Genomic DNA, 14,164 nt, shown 5'->3' with positions numbered 1-14,164 from the left:
CCTTCGGCCAAGGTATTTGTCATAGATTATGCGCACAAAACGTCTCTGAACTGACTCTATTTTAGCTGCATCACGTAGTGTCAGTGAATTCCACACCACAGAGCCAAAGTCTAATCTCGATCTGATAATAGAACAAAATAAACGAAGGAAACAAGCATAGTTCGCAAACTTTCTAGTTAATCGAGTAATCATTCCAAGTAATCTAAATGCAGAACAGGCAATATGGGCTACATGGCAGCCAAAGGACAGAGTAGTGTCAAAGTACACTCCTAGATCACGAAGCGATGATACTCTTAAAATGCACTTATCATCAATTGAGTATGAATAGTGTATAATTTCACGTTTTTTACTGAAAGACATGACCTTCGTTTTTTCTGGATTGATGATTAAGCAATTTTCCCGACACCAGTCTAAAATATGCGATGCGTCACTCTGAAGAAGGTCACAGTCATCGATCAAACTAATACTTAAAAAGAGCTTGATGTCGTCTGCGAATAACAGCACGTTTGAGTTTACTACGCAATTAGATATCTCATTGATAAAGATCAAAAACAATAGTGGACCCAAATTGGAGCCCTGTGGTACTCCCGATGACGGATAAAAAGGATCAGAGAAGTTATTTAAAATGCGTACGACACAACGACGGTCAGTCAGGTAGCTTTGAAGCCATAATAAAAGCACAGGAGAAACGCCATTACGTGACAATTTGTGCAGCAGCAAAGCGTGGTTCACCTTGTCAAAGGCTTTCGAGAGGCCAAAATAAACAACGTCAACTTGACCGCGATTACAAACAAAAGGCACTGAATAATCAACGAAAGTACAGAGGTTTGTCTCGACTGAGCGCCCCTTGGTAAAACCGTGCTGAAAAGAACTGATACAGCGCTTGAAATAAAAAGACAGACGGGTGTGCATCACTATCTCAAATACTTTTGAAAAAGAACATAGCAATGATACAGGGCGATAGTTCCCAACTTGCGAAGTATCCCCCGTCTTATGAATAGGAACAACAATAGACTCTTTCCACAGAGATGGAAATATACCCTTACTCAATGAAATATTAAATATATGCTCTAAGATAGGCGCAAAAAGATTCGAGCAACCTTTAACAATAAAGTTAGGCACATGATCTGTACCAGATGTTAGTTTCGGCTTCAGTTTCCTTATAGCCGCCAAGATCTCGCTAACAGTGACTTTGTCTACTGCACAAACATCAGAGTAGACAGGATCGTCAAGAAATGCACTATCTTTAGGAACATCGGAGGAACAACAACCACTGAAATGACTTGCAAAAAAGTTGGCGATATCCTTCGGGTTAGACAGATAATCAGAATTTCTTCTTAGACAGATACCGTGTGTACTGCCTTTTGTATGTTGTCTAGCAAATTTCCAAAACTTATCTGGTTTGTGAAAAATACTATTTTCTACTGCGTTTAAATGCACACACTCGTCATGAATAAACAACTTTTTAACAAGAGACCGATAAATGCTGAACTTAGCATACCACATTTGCGATCCATTTTTTTTGTACAATTTGTGACAATGTGATTTTTTCTTTATGTAATATATTAGATCTTTAGAATACCACGAAGGATACTTTCTAGGTTTCGATGACCGTTTTGGAATAAAGTTTTCCATTCCATTTCTCACTACCGTCGTAAACGACTTCGCCGCTGAGTCGACAGAATCGTCCTTCAAAATGGATGACCAGTCGTAATTTTCAAAAACCTATAAAGACCAAAATAATCGCCTGTGTTGAAGGAGTAATACGTCTGCTTTGGGAGAGCTGCAGATTTCAACGAATTATGGAAGGCAACAATAAAGGGTGGGTGAAAAGCGTCAACCTTAACAAGTGAAACATCGGCAAGAGTTAAGCCGATGATTGGCACATTTGAAAGAAAAAGATCAAGGACGTTCCCAGCGCAGTTATCAAACCCGTTTAATTGACTAAGGCCATTAAAATGTATGAAATTCAATAGGTGAGACGACTTGCTTGCTGTTATACTGTTTTGACTAGTAACAAATCCTGACTGCCAGTTGGCACCAGGTAGGTTAAAATCACCATAAATGTGCACCCTGAACTTTGAAAAGTCAATTTCTTTTTCCAATGTATCAAAGTGTTCATTAAAAATACGATTATCCGATAGGGGAGGGAAATAATAATTCCCAATTAGGTAGTTACAACCATCATTTGAAAGCAATTCTATCCAAACGCATTCTGGGTGGGTTTCAAGGTCTTGTCTACGATGCGAGGTAACTGACTGATTTACGGCGATTAATACACCGCCTCCGAATTTCTGGCGAGTTAAAGCATAATCACGGTCACGACGGTGGACGGTATAAGAAGGCGGAAAATAGTCTGCACTTGAAATTTCCTCGTTGAGCCATGTTTCAGTTAGACAAATTATATTAAAATTGGAAGAGACTACATTTGGCAGAAATGTGTCTGCTTTGGTTCGTAAGCCACGAGTGTTTTGGTAGTTTTCATATTCACAGTTTAGATTTATATGAGAGCTGGGCAGTCACAGAAGGCCAATGACCTATACGTTTGTTACACCTTGTTCTAAACGTAAGCTATACGAGTACAAAACATAGCATTATAGATACACGCACGCGAATATGAGGAAAAGATGAGACCTAATGAGTAGAGACTGTGCAACAGATAATAACGACGAAAGAAAAAGTGTCTAAAATACGTCATGATTCTCTCCTGGCATCGAACGGGACGGGAAGGAGGGGCGGGGCTTCAGCGTTATCTAGAATGCGCTGTTGTTGATTTGGCGCATCAATTATAATTTTGATATTCGTAATCATGGAGGCAAAACAAAGATGATTAAATTATTTCTTTTCGAATACAGAATTACATTATTTTCACTTTAAATTTTTTTCATTTTTTTTTTTCATTTCTCGAAGAAAAATGTTTTTAACTTCGTTAAGAAAACCAGCACTGCAATATTCAGCTATATATGCAAGAAATTATAAGCGAGGATTCTCTGATTGATCTTAATGCGAATTTAGAATGCACCATACAGTTTTATACACGAATAAGATACCGCTACTTTGTTGTAATGCTGTACCACATGAGTTGAGAGATCGAGGAACTTCTTAGGTTTCTAGCGATGAACAACTTTCGTAACAGTGCATTAAACAAAAGGAGCACAACAGTTTGACAGGTTTGCAAGCAATTTTATTACCCGAGAACTATTCATTTATTTATTTGACAATACTATCAGCCCCGCAGCGGGAACAATAATAGGAATGAGCTAAAATATTCTGGCGGGCTAGTTGGTTATACATAATTAATTTACAAATGTCCACTTCTTCGTCTGTCCTCGTCCTAGAGCTATTTGTAAATTAAATAGGAATGAGCATTTAGAAAAAAAACAAACAAAAATGCAACAGCATCAGCATTCAATTTCCAACATGCACACGGAGAACATCATAAATTGTTCTTTACATACCGCTTTAAATATACAGTCATTCTAATCAATTCAATTTGTTTTAAAACTAGACGACACGTTGAAAACGAAACTGTTTGAAGATAGCCATATGGTCCAATAGGAGGACCCGTTCCCAGTAATTTGGATTCGTAAAATGAGTTACGCGCACCGAAAAAGAATGAATGCTGCGACGCAATTTGAATAATTCAGCATATTTAGTTTCATAGTTTCTGCCATGCAGGGCAGTAGGTAAGAAGGGCGACGATGGTGGCGTCGAATGGCCCAGGTTACTAGAATTAGCGTGTCCTCTTCATTAACTCCAGGAATTCCGGGATGCCAAAAGTCGATGCCCCAGCAGAGGCAGAAATCTTTGTAGAAGTGTAGAGTTTTTGTTCATGCGAATTGGTTGGGTTGTTAACAACAAAAACTGATGCAGGCTGTGTTTAAGACTGAAAATAACTAAAAAAGGCACTTGAAAGTACGAACGATTTTGTTCGGTAAATGTACGTTATCGACTGCGGCGGAACTTTCGGATTGATTTGTCTGTCCTGATTTGCAGGCAGGCAAATATTGCGGCACGATATTCGAAAATGTTCTACCTACAGCGCCATGGGAGATAATGTTGCCTTTAATGTTAGGAAAAAGGGTGACAAAAAAAGAAAAGAAATGAGTAGTTTGACGCGTGCCCTGTCAGGAGAAGGGTCAGCCGCCTTGTCCAAGCGTCTAGAGGTTTGGCGATGCCGAAGAAACGAAGCCCACATGGCTGCGCTGATCTAGAAGAAAGAAGGCCGTGTTAGTGCCTCTCCAAACACTACAAGGTCATCAGAATCCACACAAGGGTAGAGGACATGGCACTCACCGACGTCCCGTGACGTGAACCTGGCGTAGAACCCGAGACCGTCGTTGTGCTCGTCGGTGGACATCTTGACGAGCATCCTTTCCGACGAGGACTCGATCACAGCAGGCCGGTCCTGCAACGAAGGTCACTTAGCTCGTTCTCGGGACTATAGTCCGTTGCAACTCAAGCAGGTAGGGCGAGGGTACGGAAGGCCGGGGAGGAGGAAGCAGACGAAACGCTGGAGAGATGGTAAAACGTCCTCCTTTCTGCAGCGTTCCGTCTGCTTCCTACTCCCCGGCCTTCCTTTCCCTCGCCCTTTCTTAATTTGCGACGGACTATAGTAATCCTAAACTACGGTGACTGGAACGCTTCATCGATAGCATGTTCAACGTCCTATCCCCCCTTGCATCGCAAACGGTCTCGAAGTGGCAACAAATGACGTCACAGAAGCCGGTGTGTCATCGCGTCTGATGTCGCCAATTTGGTGGTTGGTCGTAGAAGTTCCGGGAAAAAGCCACGAGAAAACGCGATTGCCGTGGTTGCCACGGTTTCTCGCTGCTGAAGCTTCCGTGGACTGTCAAGCTGGGAAGCGGCCTGCAGCAGAACAACGGTCTGCCTGCTACTGTGCCAACCTCACCACATCAGTGTTGCCAACTCAAAAATAAAAACCCACTGTAGGAATACCAGAAAACCGCTAAATTTCAGGCTCCCACAATTTATAGCTATAATAAGTCTAAACGGTTAAATAAAAAAAAGAAACCTTAGAAGGGAACTACATTGTTCATTGCAGATCGCTTCCATGCACAGAGCAATGTCCGTTGCGTGATCTTACTGTTACCAGGTGTGTTTTCTGTTATACCTCTTGACGTATATCTTTACCGTTACGATCTTTAGTGCAATATTCTGTGGCAGTTCAAAGGTTCCGTGATCAAATTCACATGTTTTGAAAAAAGCTCCATTTTAGAGTATCCGAGTGTCTAACGTCGCTTGGAGCTTCCAACAACCGGTCTCCTATAGTTTAGAATGGAACTGCCACTATGTTTTTTTTTTCTTTTACATTTTTTATGCATAGTTTATTGGGCCCATTTCATGCGTCGGACTTAAAAAAGGAAACGAATTCGCACTTTCACGTCAGTGTTGGACAAAATACTCGACAAATGTATTTAAGTTAAATTACTAAATACCTACTTCATAAAACATTTGGAATACTACACAATATACTTTCCCTGCAAAATAACTTGAGTAGAGTAAAAATACTTCAAAATGCAATTAAAGTACCTCGGAAGGTACTTACACATTGCGTAATTTGCTTCGGCTTCGCTGACACTAGAATGCTTTATTTGCAAGGGATAGATGCAAACCAAGCAAAATCACAGTGCTATTCTAAGCAGCCCCAGTACATGGATTATACATCCGCGGTACATGCTACAAGATAGCTTTTAGACAAACGAGAAAAAATTGGTAACTATACTTGTTGTCACTTCGCAGATAATCACGTGTTCTTGTGTGTTTTATAATGCAAAGCTTAGCCGCATCATTTTACAAAACGCCGCGAGTCACCACATCCGGAACTCACTTTATTGAAAGAAAAAAATCTATAATACGCAAAAGAATGATTGATTAACAAGATAGTATGCATGGCACTTGAGGCGCCTTCTTCAAGCCGGGTACCCCAAACGCTGCATTCAGAGATGACTAAACTTCAAAAAGAAAGGCTCAGATGGACACGAAGAAGCAGTGCTGTATTTCTCGCGGTGGTCGATTTTTTTTTTTTTTATCCTTTACACAAAGCTCTAGAAACGCCTTCAAAAAGGCGTACAACTTTGTGAGGACCAGGGATGGGCAAAATACATGCAAATATCTATCGCAATACAAATACAAAATACTTCGTCAAAAATGTATTTTATTACAAATCTAATTACATTTCCAAAAAAAGCATTTAAGTACAAGATACAAATACAATCAAATGTATTTCGTCTCCTCAAAATACTTTTCCAAATACATTCCTCAAATTTTGCGTCACCGACTTCAGGGCACCTGCAACGGGTTTCTGGGTATCTCATTTTAATTTTGCATCGCACACTCGGGAGTTAGTGTGCGAGGCTCTAGTAACGTTGCACGTCAAAAGATCCCCAGGTGGTCCAAATTAATCCTCAGTCCTCCGCTGGGGCGTGCCAGATGCCCGCCGTTGGTTTGGCTCGTAAAACCCTCAAATTTGACTTTTAGTAACGTAATAGAAATATAATCACGAAAAAATTTTAATCAGCTTGGACGTAATAGGTGAAAAAGTACAGAGCTTCAAGCAGCTTTTTTTGTCGATTACATTTTGGTATAGACCAACAAAGAACCGAGACGACCAAAACGCGCAGCACTAGCTAGATAATTTTTATTGTTGCAACTCGTACCAGTTACGAAAATCTGGACGAACCGCGCATTTAGAATGCAGGCAAAAATATGGATAGAAATCAGGCTGGAAAGCATCACAAGTTGTCACAGGCACTAATTTAGCCAGTCTGCCTGTGAACGTTGATTTCATCACTATTCTTGCCCTGGACTAGCACCGTAATCACAATGTCACTAAACGCTTGTGCTTGATTGAGAGACACTGCATTCGGTGCAGAACGTAGTTCTCTTCCTGCTCTGGACAGTGCCTTTAAAATAAAGCCGGAGGAGAAAAAGAAAAAAAGCCCCATGGCCGAATAAAGAATGGAGACTATATCTTACAACCACATGCATAAAAACAAGATGTATTTTCGCCCACAAAATTGTATTTAATTACAATTGTATTGGAAATACCCACGTTTTAGTATTTAAATACACACGTCAAATACATTACCCAATTTGTAATTAAATACAAATGCAAAATACACAAAGTATTTTAAATACGTATTTCAAATACTTGTATTTGAAATACTGCCCATACCTGGTGAGGACTTATTATTTGCATTTTGGAAGCTCATGTTGCACGCAGCTTATTTCCAGTCTTTTTGCAAGAGCTATGCTCATGATATTGTTGGGCTCTTGGGGTTCTTGCCATATAGGCATAAAAAACAATATAAAAAAACATTGTATTTTTTGGTGCCCCTACAATTTTCCTCTATTTGCTGTTTTGCTGGCATTTGAGCCTGCATCTTTGGTCCTGGCTTATTTCCTGTTCATCATTCGGTCGTTTGTGCTTCAAGTTTGCGATCGGCTCAACTCTGTGCGGGGGTGTGCGGATTATTATTCCCATTAGATATTCAAGCGACAATGTTTTGTGCAAAATGTATTTGAGATAATAAGTACAAGGGATACAGAGGAATGTAATTATAATAGAATAGCAAATACTTACGATAAAATGTATCTGCAAGGCATAGAATGACTTTCAAAACTTGCTGAAAGACAGAATCTTGAGTGGGGTATTTGAGATAGGCCCAAGTATGACATGCACAATTCAGTTCAAGGCATGTTTCGAGGTTTGCCACTGTAATGCCTTAATGGCGTCGCAAGCATTAGCGTCACTGGCAGGTTTGTTACCAGAAAGTAAAAGTGACGACTCGATGAGTTACCACAAAAATTAAGTAATTTATGATTCCCAAATTCATATTCGAGAACATTTAAAACTGTATAAAAACGATAAAACGCCCGTAAAACGGTAATTGCTCCCGCTCGACGACTCAGAAAATCGATATACCTACAGGGAAAAAGGCTAAATCGGCAACACAAACCACGGAAAGCAAGGGCATGCCACATTTGCGACGTAACCAACGGAAAGGAAAAAAAAAAAAAGTTAACGCCACACCAGTCGAAGAGGGTATCCAGGCACCTTACCCGCAAGGCAAACTCACCTGCCCGCACAGGCGCGTGAGCCTCTCCTCAGCCAACTCCCTGTGCCCGCTGAAGACGTCCACGTAGTTGGTGCTGCAGTTGCCGCCCATCAGCGAGAAGCTCTGAAAGCGAAGCGACAGCACCGCTCCCTTGTGCGCCGCCAGGAACCAGGAGCAGGCGCGCTTCTTCGGAGGCTGCGGGTAGCCCGGGCTCGACAGGGCGCCCTCAGAGGCCGTCAGGTTGCCGCCGCAGCCTCCTTCCCCGCTGCTCATGTACGCCAACAGAAACTTGACGAAGTAGTTGGAGTAGCTACTGCGTGCCGTCACGGTGATCCGATCGCCGGTGGAAAACACGGGGTTCGGGCTCACGTCACCGCACACGGAAGCCAGCACGCGGGCTCCGGGGCCACCGTCACGAACCTACGAGTGGTCAGGCTTCTGATTCTTCTGCGCGCATACTTTAGTCATTGGCAGGATGAGAACGGTAGGGGGGTCGTGCAGTTGTCCCGCCTCCAGGGCGAGCGTCTTATCCATGACGCTTGGGCGTCTCATGAGGCTCGGACGTGCACGCCCATCCAAAGCAAGACGTAGGGCAGCGGACGTGTGCTGGAGGCCGGAGATTCGAAAGAGACGTCCTGTCGTTCTCATCCTGACGGTGACTCGAAAAAGAGGCCATGACTCTGTTGAACCCTCCTCACCTGCATCAGCGTGTGAGGGCAGCTGTCGTTGATGAAGTTGCCCACGTGGAAGCGGACGAAATAGAGCGCCAGTGTGGTGCCGGCGGGCAGCCCCTCTGGAGCCACGGTGATCGTCACAGGCTTCATTAGCGACGACCAGTTCGGGTAGTCGGTGTTCATGATGACGCCGCTGGCTAGGCGGTACGTCTTATTGTGGCCTGCGGAGGAGAAAATCGGAGGGTTTGATGCCCGGAAGAAAGAGTCGGAAGTAGTCCCCATTGCCTCGAGATAATTTAGAAACCTTCGCTGTTTCCTTGCGACGTTGGGCTTTGTCACGGCAATTGGCCATGAATTGAAATGGTAACTTTTGTGGTCATTTGTAGGATGAACTGAAATAAACTGTACAGCTCGGTGAATAGAAAAAATGGCTCTATGTTTCAACAGGCAAATGTTTATGGCAGCCAGAACAAGTTTCAAAGGACATTCTCGAAGAACAAATTGTGCGGGAGAAGGGAATGGAGGAAGCCGGAAAGAGCCAAGGAAAGGGGAGAGAAAGCATCGAACATGGAGACGACAATTTCCCGAAAACATTTTCTTCAGAGGCTACCTCAACCAGCCCGCGTGACACTGAGCACATCGGCCACCGACTCCATCGCCACGTTGACTCGGATTGCCGGCCAAATCATGGACGCGGGCTTTCGATTCAACTCCGTGGTTCAAGCACGTGACACCTCACTTCATGCCGCACGACAATCGCCTACCATATAGGAAAAGATTGCCCAGCTGCTGTCAGGATGGATCAACTCACGCGTGAGCTCAAGGACCTCGGCATGTGTCACTACCGATCCTCAAGCGCAAGTAGATGAACCAACCAAGAACGCCGCCGGAGCAAGTCTCCTGCAAAACACCAGGTCTGCCTGCTGGCATCACTACCGTCACGGCAAGGACGCCAAGAAGTGCCAACCTCCGTGTTCCTTCTCGGGAAATGGCAGGGTCGCACACTAGAGGCGGAGAGTGTAGTTGGCCTGGAGTCCAACCGTCTTTTCTACGTAACCGTCTGAAACACCAGGGGTACCTAGTAGATACGTTGGCCGGGATTTGCGTCGTTCCGCCTGCGCTGGAAGATCGACGCATCGACCAAACACACCGCAACCTCTGCAACTATGTGCAGTGAATGGTTCATCAATTAATGGGTACAGACACAAGTCAATCACTCTCGACATCGGCCTTAGATGGACGTTCCAGTGGGTTGTCTTAATCGCCGACGTCCTTCGACCGATCCCGATTTTTTTCGACATGTCGCGCTCATGGTGGATGTAAAGCGAAAACTGCTTCACGACACTGAGACTCGCCTCACCGTATAGAAATATCCGCGAAGGGAATCTAAGGGACGCCCAGCCTCCCCCAAGTGCAGCCAACCTCCCAATGGAAGAATATCCTCGATGAATTCCCCAACGTGTTTCGCCCAACTTCAAGGGACATTCTGTTGAAGCACACGGTGACCCACCATATCGAGGCGAAGGGGCCCCCGGTGTTTGCTGGACCTAGACGCCTAGCTCCAGATTGCCTGCGGATATCGATACCAAGAAGTTGAGCACATGCTCGAGCTTGGCTACGTCTTGCTTTCCTCCAGCTCCTTGTCCTCGGCCCTCCACATGGCCTCAAGGAAGAGCGGCAACTGGCGTCCATGCGGGGATTACAGAGCCCTCAACCAGAGCACGGTCCCCGATCGCTACCCTATTTCCCACATACGGGATTTCACCGGCGCCTTGCATGGATCACCCATTTTTAGTAAGCTGGACCTTATGAAGCATGCCACCAAAGTCCTGTAGGACCGACTGATGTCCCGAAGACCGTCATAATAACCCCATTCGGCCTGTTCGAGTACTTGTGAATGTCGTTTGCTCTCCGCAGCGCGGCCCAGACCTTCCAAAGGTTCATCGACCAAGTCCTACGCGGCCTGACCTTTACTTTCGCATACATGGACAAAATCCTCGTTTTCAGCGATAACCAGGAACACCACGTAGACCCCCCGCGTTGGCTTGTCACGCGCCTTGAAAACTACGGATTGATCTTCAACCCTTCAAAGTGCACATTCGGCGTCGAAAGCCTGGAGTTCCTTGGCCAACACGTCGACAGTCACGGCACACGGCCGCTGCCACAGTGATTAGAAGTTATCCGTGAGTTCCCGTAACCTCCTACAACAAAGAAACTTGGGGAGTTTCTCGGGCTCGTGAAATCCCACAGGCGCTTTGTTCCTCAGTGTGCTACTATCCTCCAGCCCCTGCATGACCTCTTTCAAGAAAAATCAAGCAAGAACGCCATTCTGACTTGGACACCAACTGCTGACGCAGCGTTCTCCTCCATCAAGGAGGAACTTGCAGAAGAAACACTGCAGAACCATCCAAAGGCCGGAGCGAAAACATCAGTCATGGTAGACGCTACTAACTCCACTGTCGGAGCTGTCCTCCAGCAGAACATAAACGGAACGTGGAAACCAATGGCATTCTTCTCCAAGAAGCTGTCAACCACTGAGTACCGCTAAAGCACTTTACGAAGGGAACTTCTGGGAGTCTACCTTGCCATCAGACATCCGCTACTACCTCGAGAGACAATTATGTTTTGTGATGACAGATCACAAGCCGCTGACGTACTCTTTAACATCTAGCAGTGGAACGCACATGTCTAGAGAGATACGGCAAATTACTTACGTCATGAAGTTCACGAGCGATATCCGCTTTGTACCAGGCAAAGATAACTCCATAGCAGACGCACTCACTCGAACTGGCGTGAACACCTGCTCTACCAAGCGAAACGCTGTCAACAACGCAGGACTAGCATTAGCGCAGAGCACAGATACAACAATACCACATCTACGGGAAACGACGTCACTGAATGTCCAAGACGTAAAGATTCCGGAATGCAAACCAACATTGGTGTCCGATATGTTGAGAAAACAATCAAGACCATATATTCCCATAAAGTTCCGGAAACCTATTTTTGAAGCAATTCACTCACTTTCACACCCGGGAATTCGAGCCACACAACATATGTTAAATGCTCGATTCATCTGACCTAAGAACAACGCCTATATTCGCAACTGGATACGCATCTGTGTGCAATGCCAGCGCGCGAAAGTTGGTCGATACTTGACAACACCGCACGAAAACTTATTATCTCCGTTTCAGCAACATCCACCTTGACATAGTGGGACCACTCCCGCCAGCCGACAATTGCCGGTACATTTTGGCTTGCATCAACCGCTTCACGAGGTGGCCTGAAGCCACACCGATCAAGTCGATAACAGCAGAAGCCGTACACTCTCAAGAAAAAAGGGTGTAAAAAGGTGTATCGTTACACCCTTTGTCCCATATAATACACCCCAAAACTTCATTTCGACGTACTGAGCTATATAGACGCTTTACACACGCGCCAAATTACAGCCGCCATTGCTGACCTTCTCTTGTCTCATCGAGATGCCGAGCAACTGAAACGGTAGTTGACGATCCTCTACAAAGGCCGATGCTTTAGAAAGGGACACAGTTGAATCTAATATGGCAATAACGTGGCCTGCTATGGTAATGATGAAGTGAAATAAACGGAATAAGAGGAAACAAAAACTGAAGGTCAGTTATGGCGGCGTCCATGCACGGCTGCTGCAAAGCGTCTATAGTCGAAAAGACAGCCCCAAATTTTACGAGGGGCTTGATAGCCGTGTGGTACAACTTATTAAAATAGCTAATGCACGTGTTACTGACTACAAAAAAGAAAAAAAAATCGGGGCTTTCTTGGCCCTACTGTAAAAACTCCTGTGTTTTCTTTATGTGGTCTTTGATACGTACTTTAGCTATTTAAAAGTTATATCGCACCGTTATCAAGCCCCTCGTGAAATTCAGAGCCGTCTGTTCGACTATAGGGCTCAGTACGTCGAAATGAAGTTTTGGGATGTATTATATGGGACAAAGGGTGTAACTTTTACACCCTTTTTCTTGAGAGCGTAGCACGGGCCTTGATCAGCGTGTGGGTTAGCCGTTTTGGAATACCAACCACCATCACGACAAACAGAGGAAGACAATTCGAGTGTACACTCTTCCAGGACCTCTCACGGATCCTAGGTACAAAGCATATTCACACTAAATCCTATCACCCCATCTCCAACGGAATGGTGAACAGTTTTACACCCAGCTAAAGGCCAATTTGAAGACGAAAGGTACAACCGCGCCTTGGACGAAACTCTACCATTCGTTATGATCGGAATACGCACCTCACTAAAAAGTTACCTGAGATGCAGTGCAGCAGAAATGGTGTACAGCGGGCTTCTACGCATTTCTGGTGAATTTCTAACACCTTCCACCACCACTGAAACCACCACAGCAGAGGACTAGGCAAGCAGTCTACGTTCCTCACTCGAGAAACTACGACCTACACCCGCACGACAGGGGAAATCTCGCAAGGTGTTCCTCAGCCCAAGACTGTCACGGTGCGCCCACGTGTTCATACGCACAGACGTCATGAAGCGACCGCTGCAGAATCCAAATGAGGGACCACTAAAAATGATAAAACACGGCGACAAGAACTTAACCGTGCTCGCCAAGGGACGTGAAGATATAAGTTCACTCGAAGGGATAAAAAGAGCCCATCTGGAGCAACCCCAAGCACACACAACTCCAACCATAATACGATCTGTACATTTCAAAGGAACTCCTGGTAGCTCGTCTCCTGCACCTCCTCGCTAAAAGGGGAAAGGGGGGGAGGGTAAATGCAGCGGTACGCTACAGGGAGTATAGGCGACGAAAACCACCAGCACGAGAAAACGCCATAAATTACACGCAGGGGCTCGAGATGGCTACGCAAGAGGCTACGCAGTCCACATACCACAACCTTTAGATTTTGACTTTTTTTTTTTGTAAATAATGTAAAGTTATATTTTGTTAGCGAACGAGAATATCTTTCTTGGTACACAGCTTTACGGAAAATCGTGTTCTCAACCTCATTATTCGCTGTTATTTTTTTGTTTTTTTTTATGCAGAACGCGATGATTGGCTGTAGGTGCGCTCTCCAGAAAAGTGAACGTAAGGGCGTCGTTCATAACAAGTGCGGCTATTACTCAAGCAAATACGGTATAGTACACCGTGGGAAAGTGATAACCCCATCACGGATACCTTAGTATAGTCTCAGGCGTCCAAAGAGTGTGCGATTCAGCCCCCAAAAAGTTTAATCACAAAAAAGAAAAACATATAGCGTGGAAAAGAGGTGATCTGAGATCCGCGTCATTTTTCCCATATCCGGGCTCCTCCTCGCTTTTTTGTTTTCTATGGCGTAGAATGCGAAGGCATTTTTTGTTCTAAATTTAGAGGTGTCGCTAATTTCTTCTCTGTAATAATTATGAAGGTTTTTTTTTATTAG

The 14,164-nt window shown here is 44.6% G+C and overlaps 1 protein-coding gene across 1 annotated transcript in view; it reads right to left on the bottom strand.

The window, feature by feature from the left end:
• Positions 1 to 3,162: 3,162 nt before the first annotated feature.
• LOC8033550 (cubilin) overlaps positions 3,163 to 14,164 on the bottom strand; it is a 264,814-nt gene continuing 253,812 nt past the window's right edge. Inside the window, exons 63-66 of the mRNA XM_042291012.1 lie at positions 8,780 to 8,976; positions 8,103 to 8,501; positions 4,297 to 4,408; positions 3,163 to 4,210 (exon numbers count right to left, since the gene is read on the bottom strand). Of these exons, the coding sequence (XP_042146946.1) occupies positions 4,161 to 4,210; positions 4,297 to 4,408; positions 8,103 to 8,501; positions 8,780 to 8,976 (758 nt within the window). The 3' untranslated portion in view covers positions 3,163 to 4,160. The remainder of the gene's footprint in view (positions 4,211 to 4,296; positions 4,409 to 8,102; positions 8,502 to 8,779; positions 8,977 to 14,164) is intronic.

The sequence above is a fragment of the Ixodes scapularis genome, unplaced genomic scaffold, assembly GCF_016920785.2.
Source record: "Ixodes scapularis isolate PalLabHiFi unplaced genomic scaffold, ASM1692078v2 PGA_scaffold0__279_contigs__length_252992795, whole genome shotgun sequence".
NCBI lineage: Eukaryota > Metazoa > Arthropoda > Arachnida > Ixodida > Ixodidae > Ixodes > Ixodes scapularis.
Note: the sequence above shows the minus strand (reverse complement) of the source record. Positions and strands in the feature narration are given on the sequence as shown.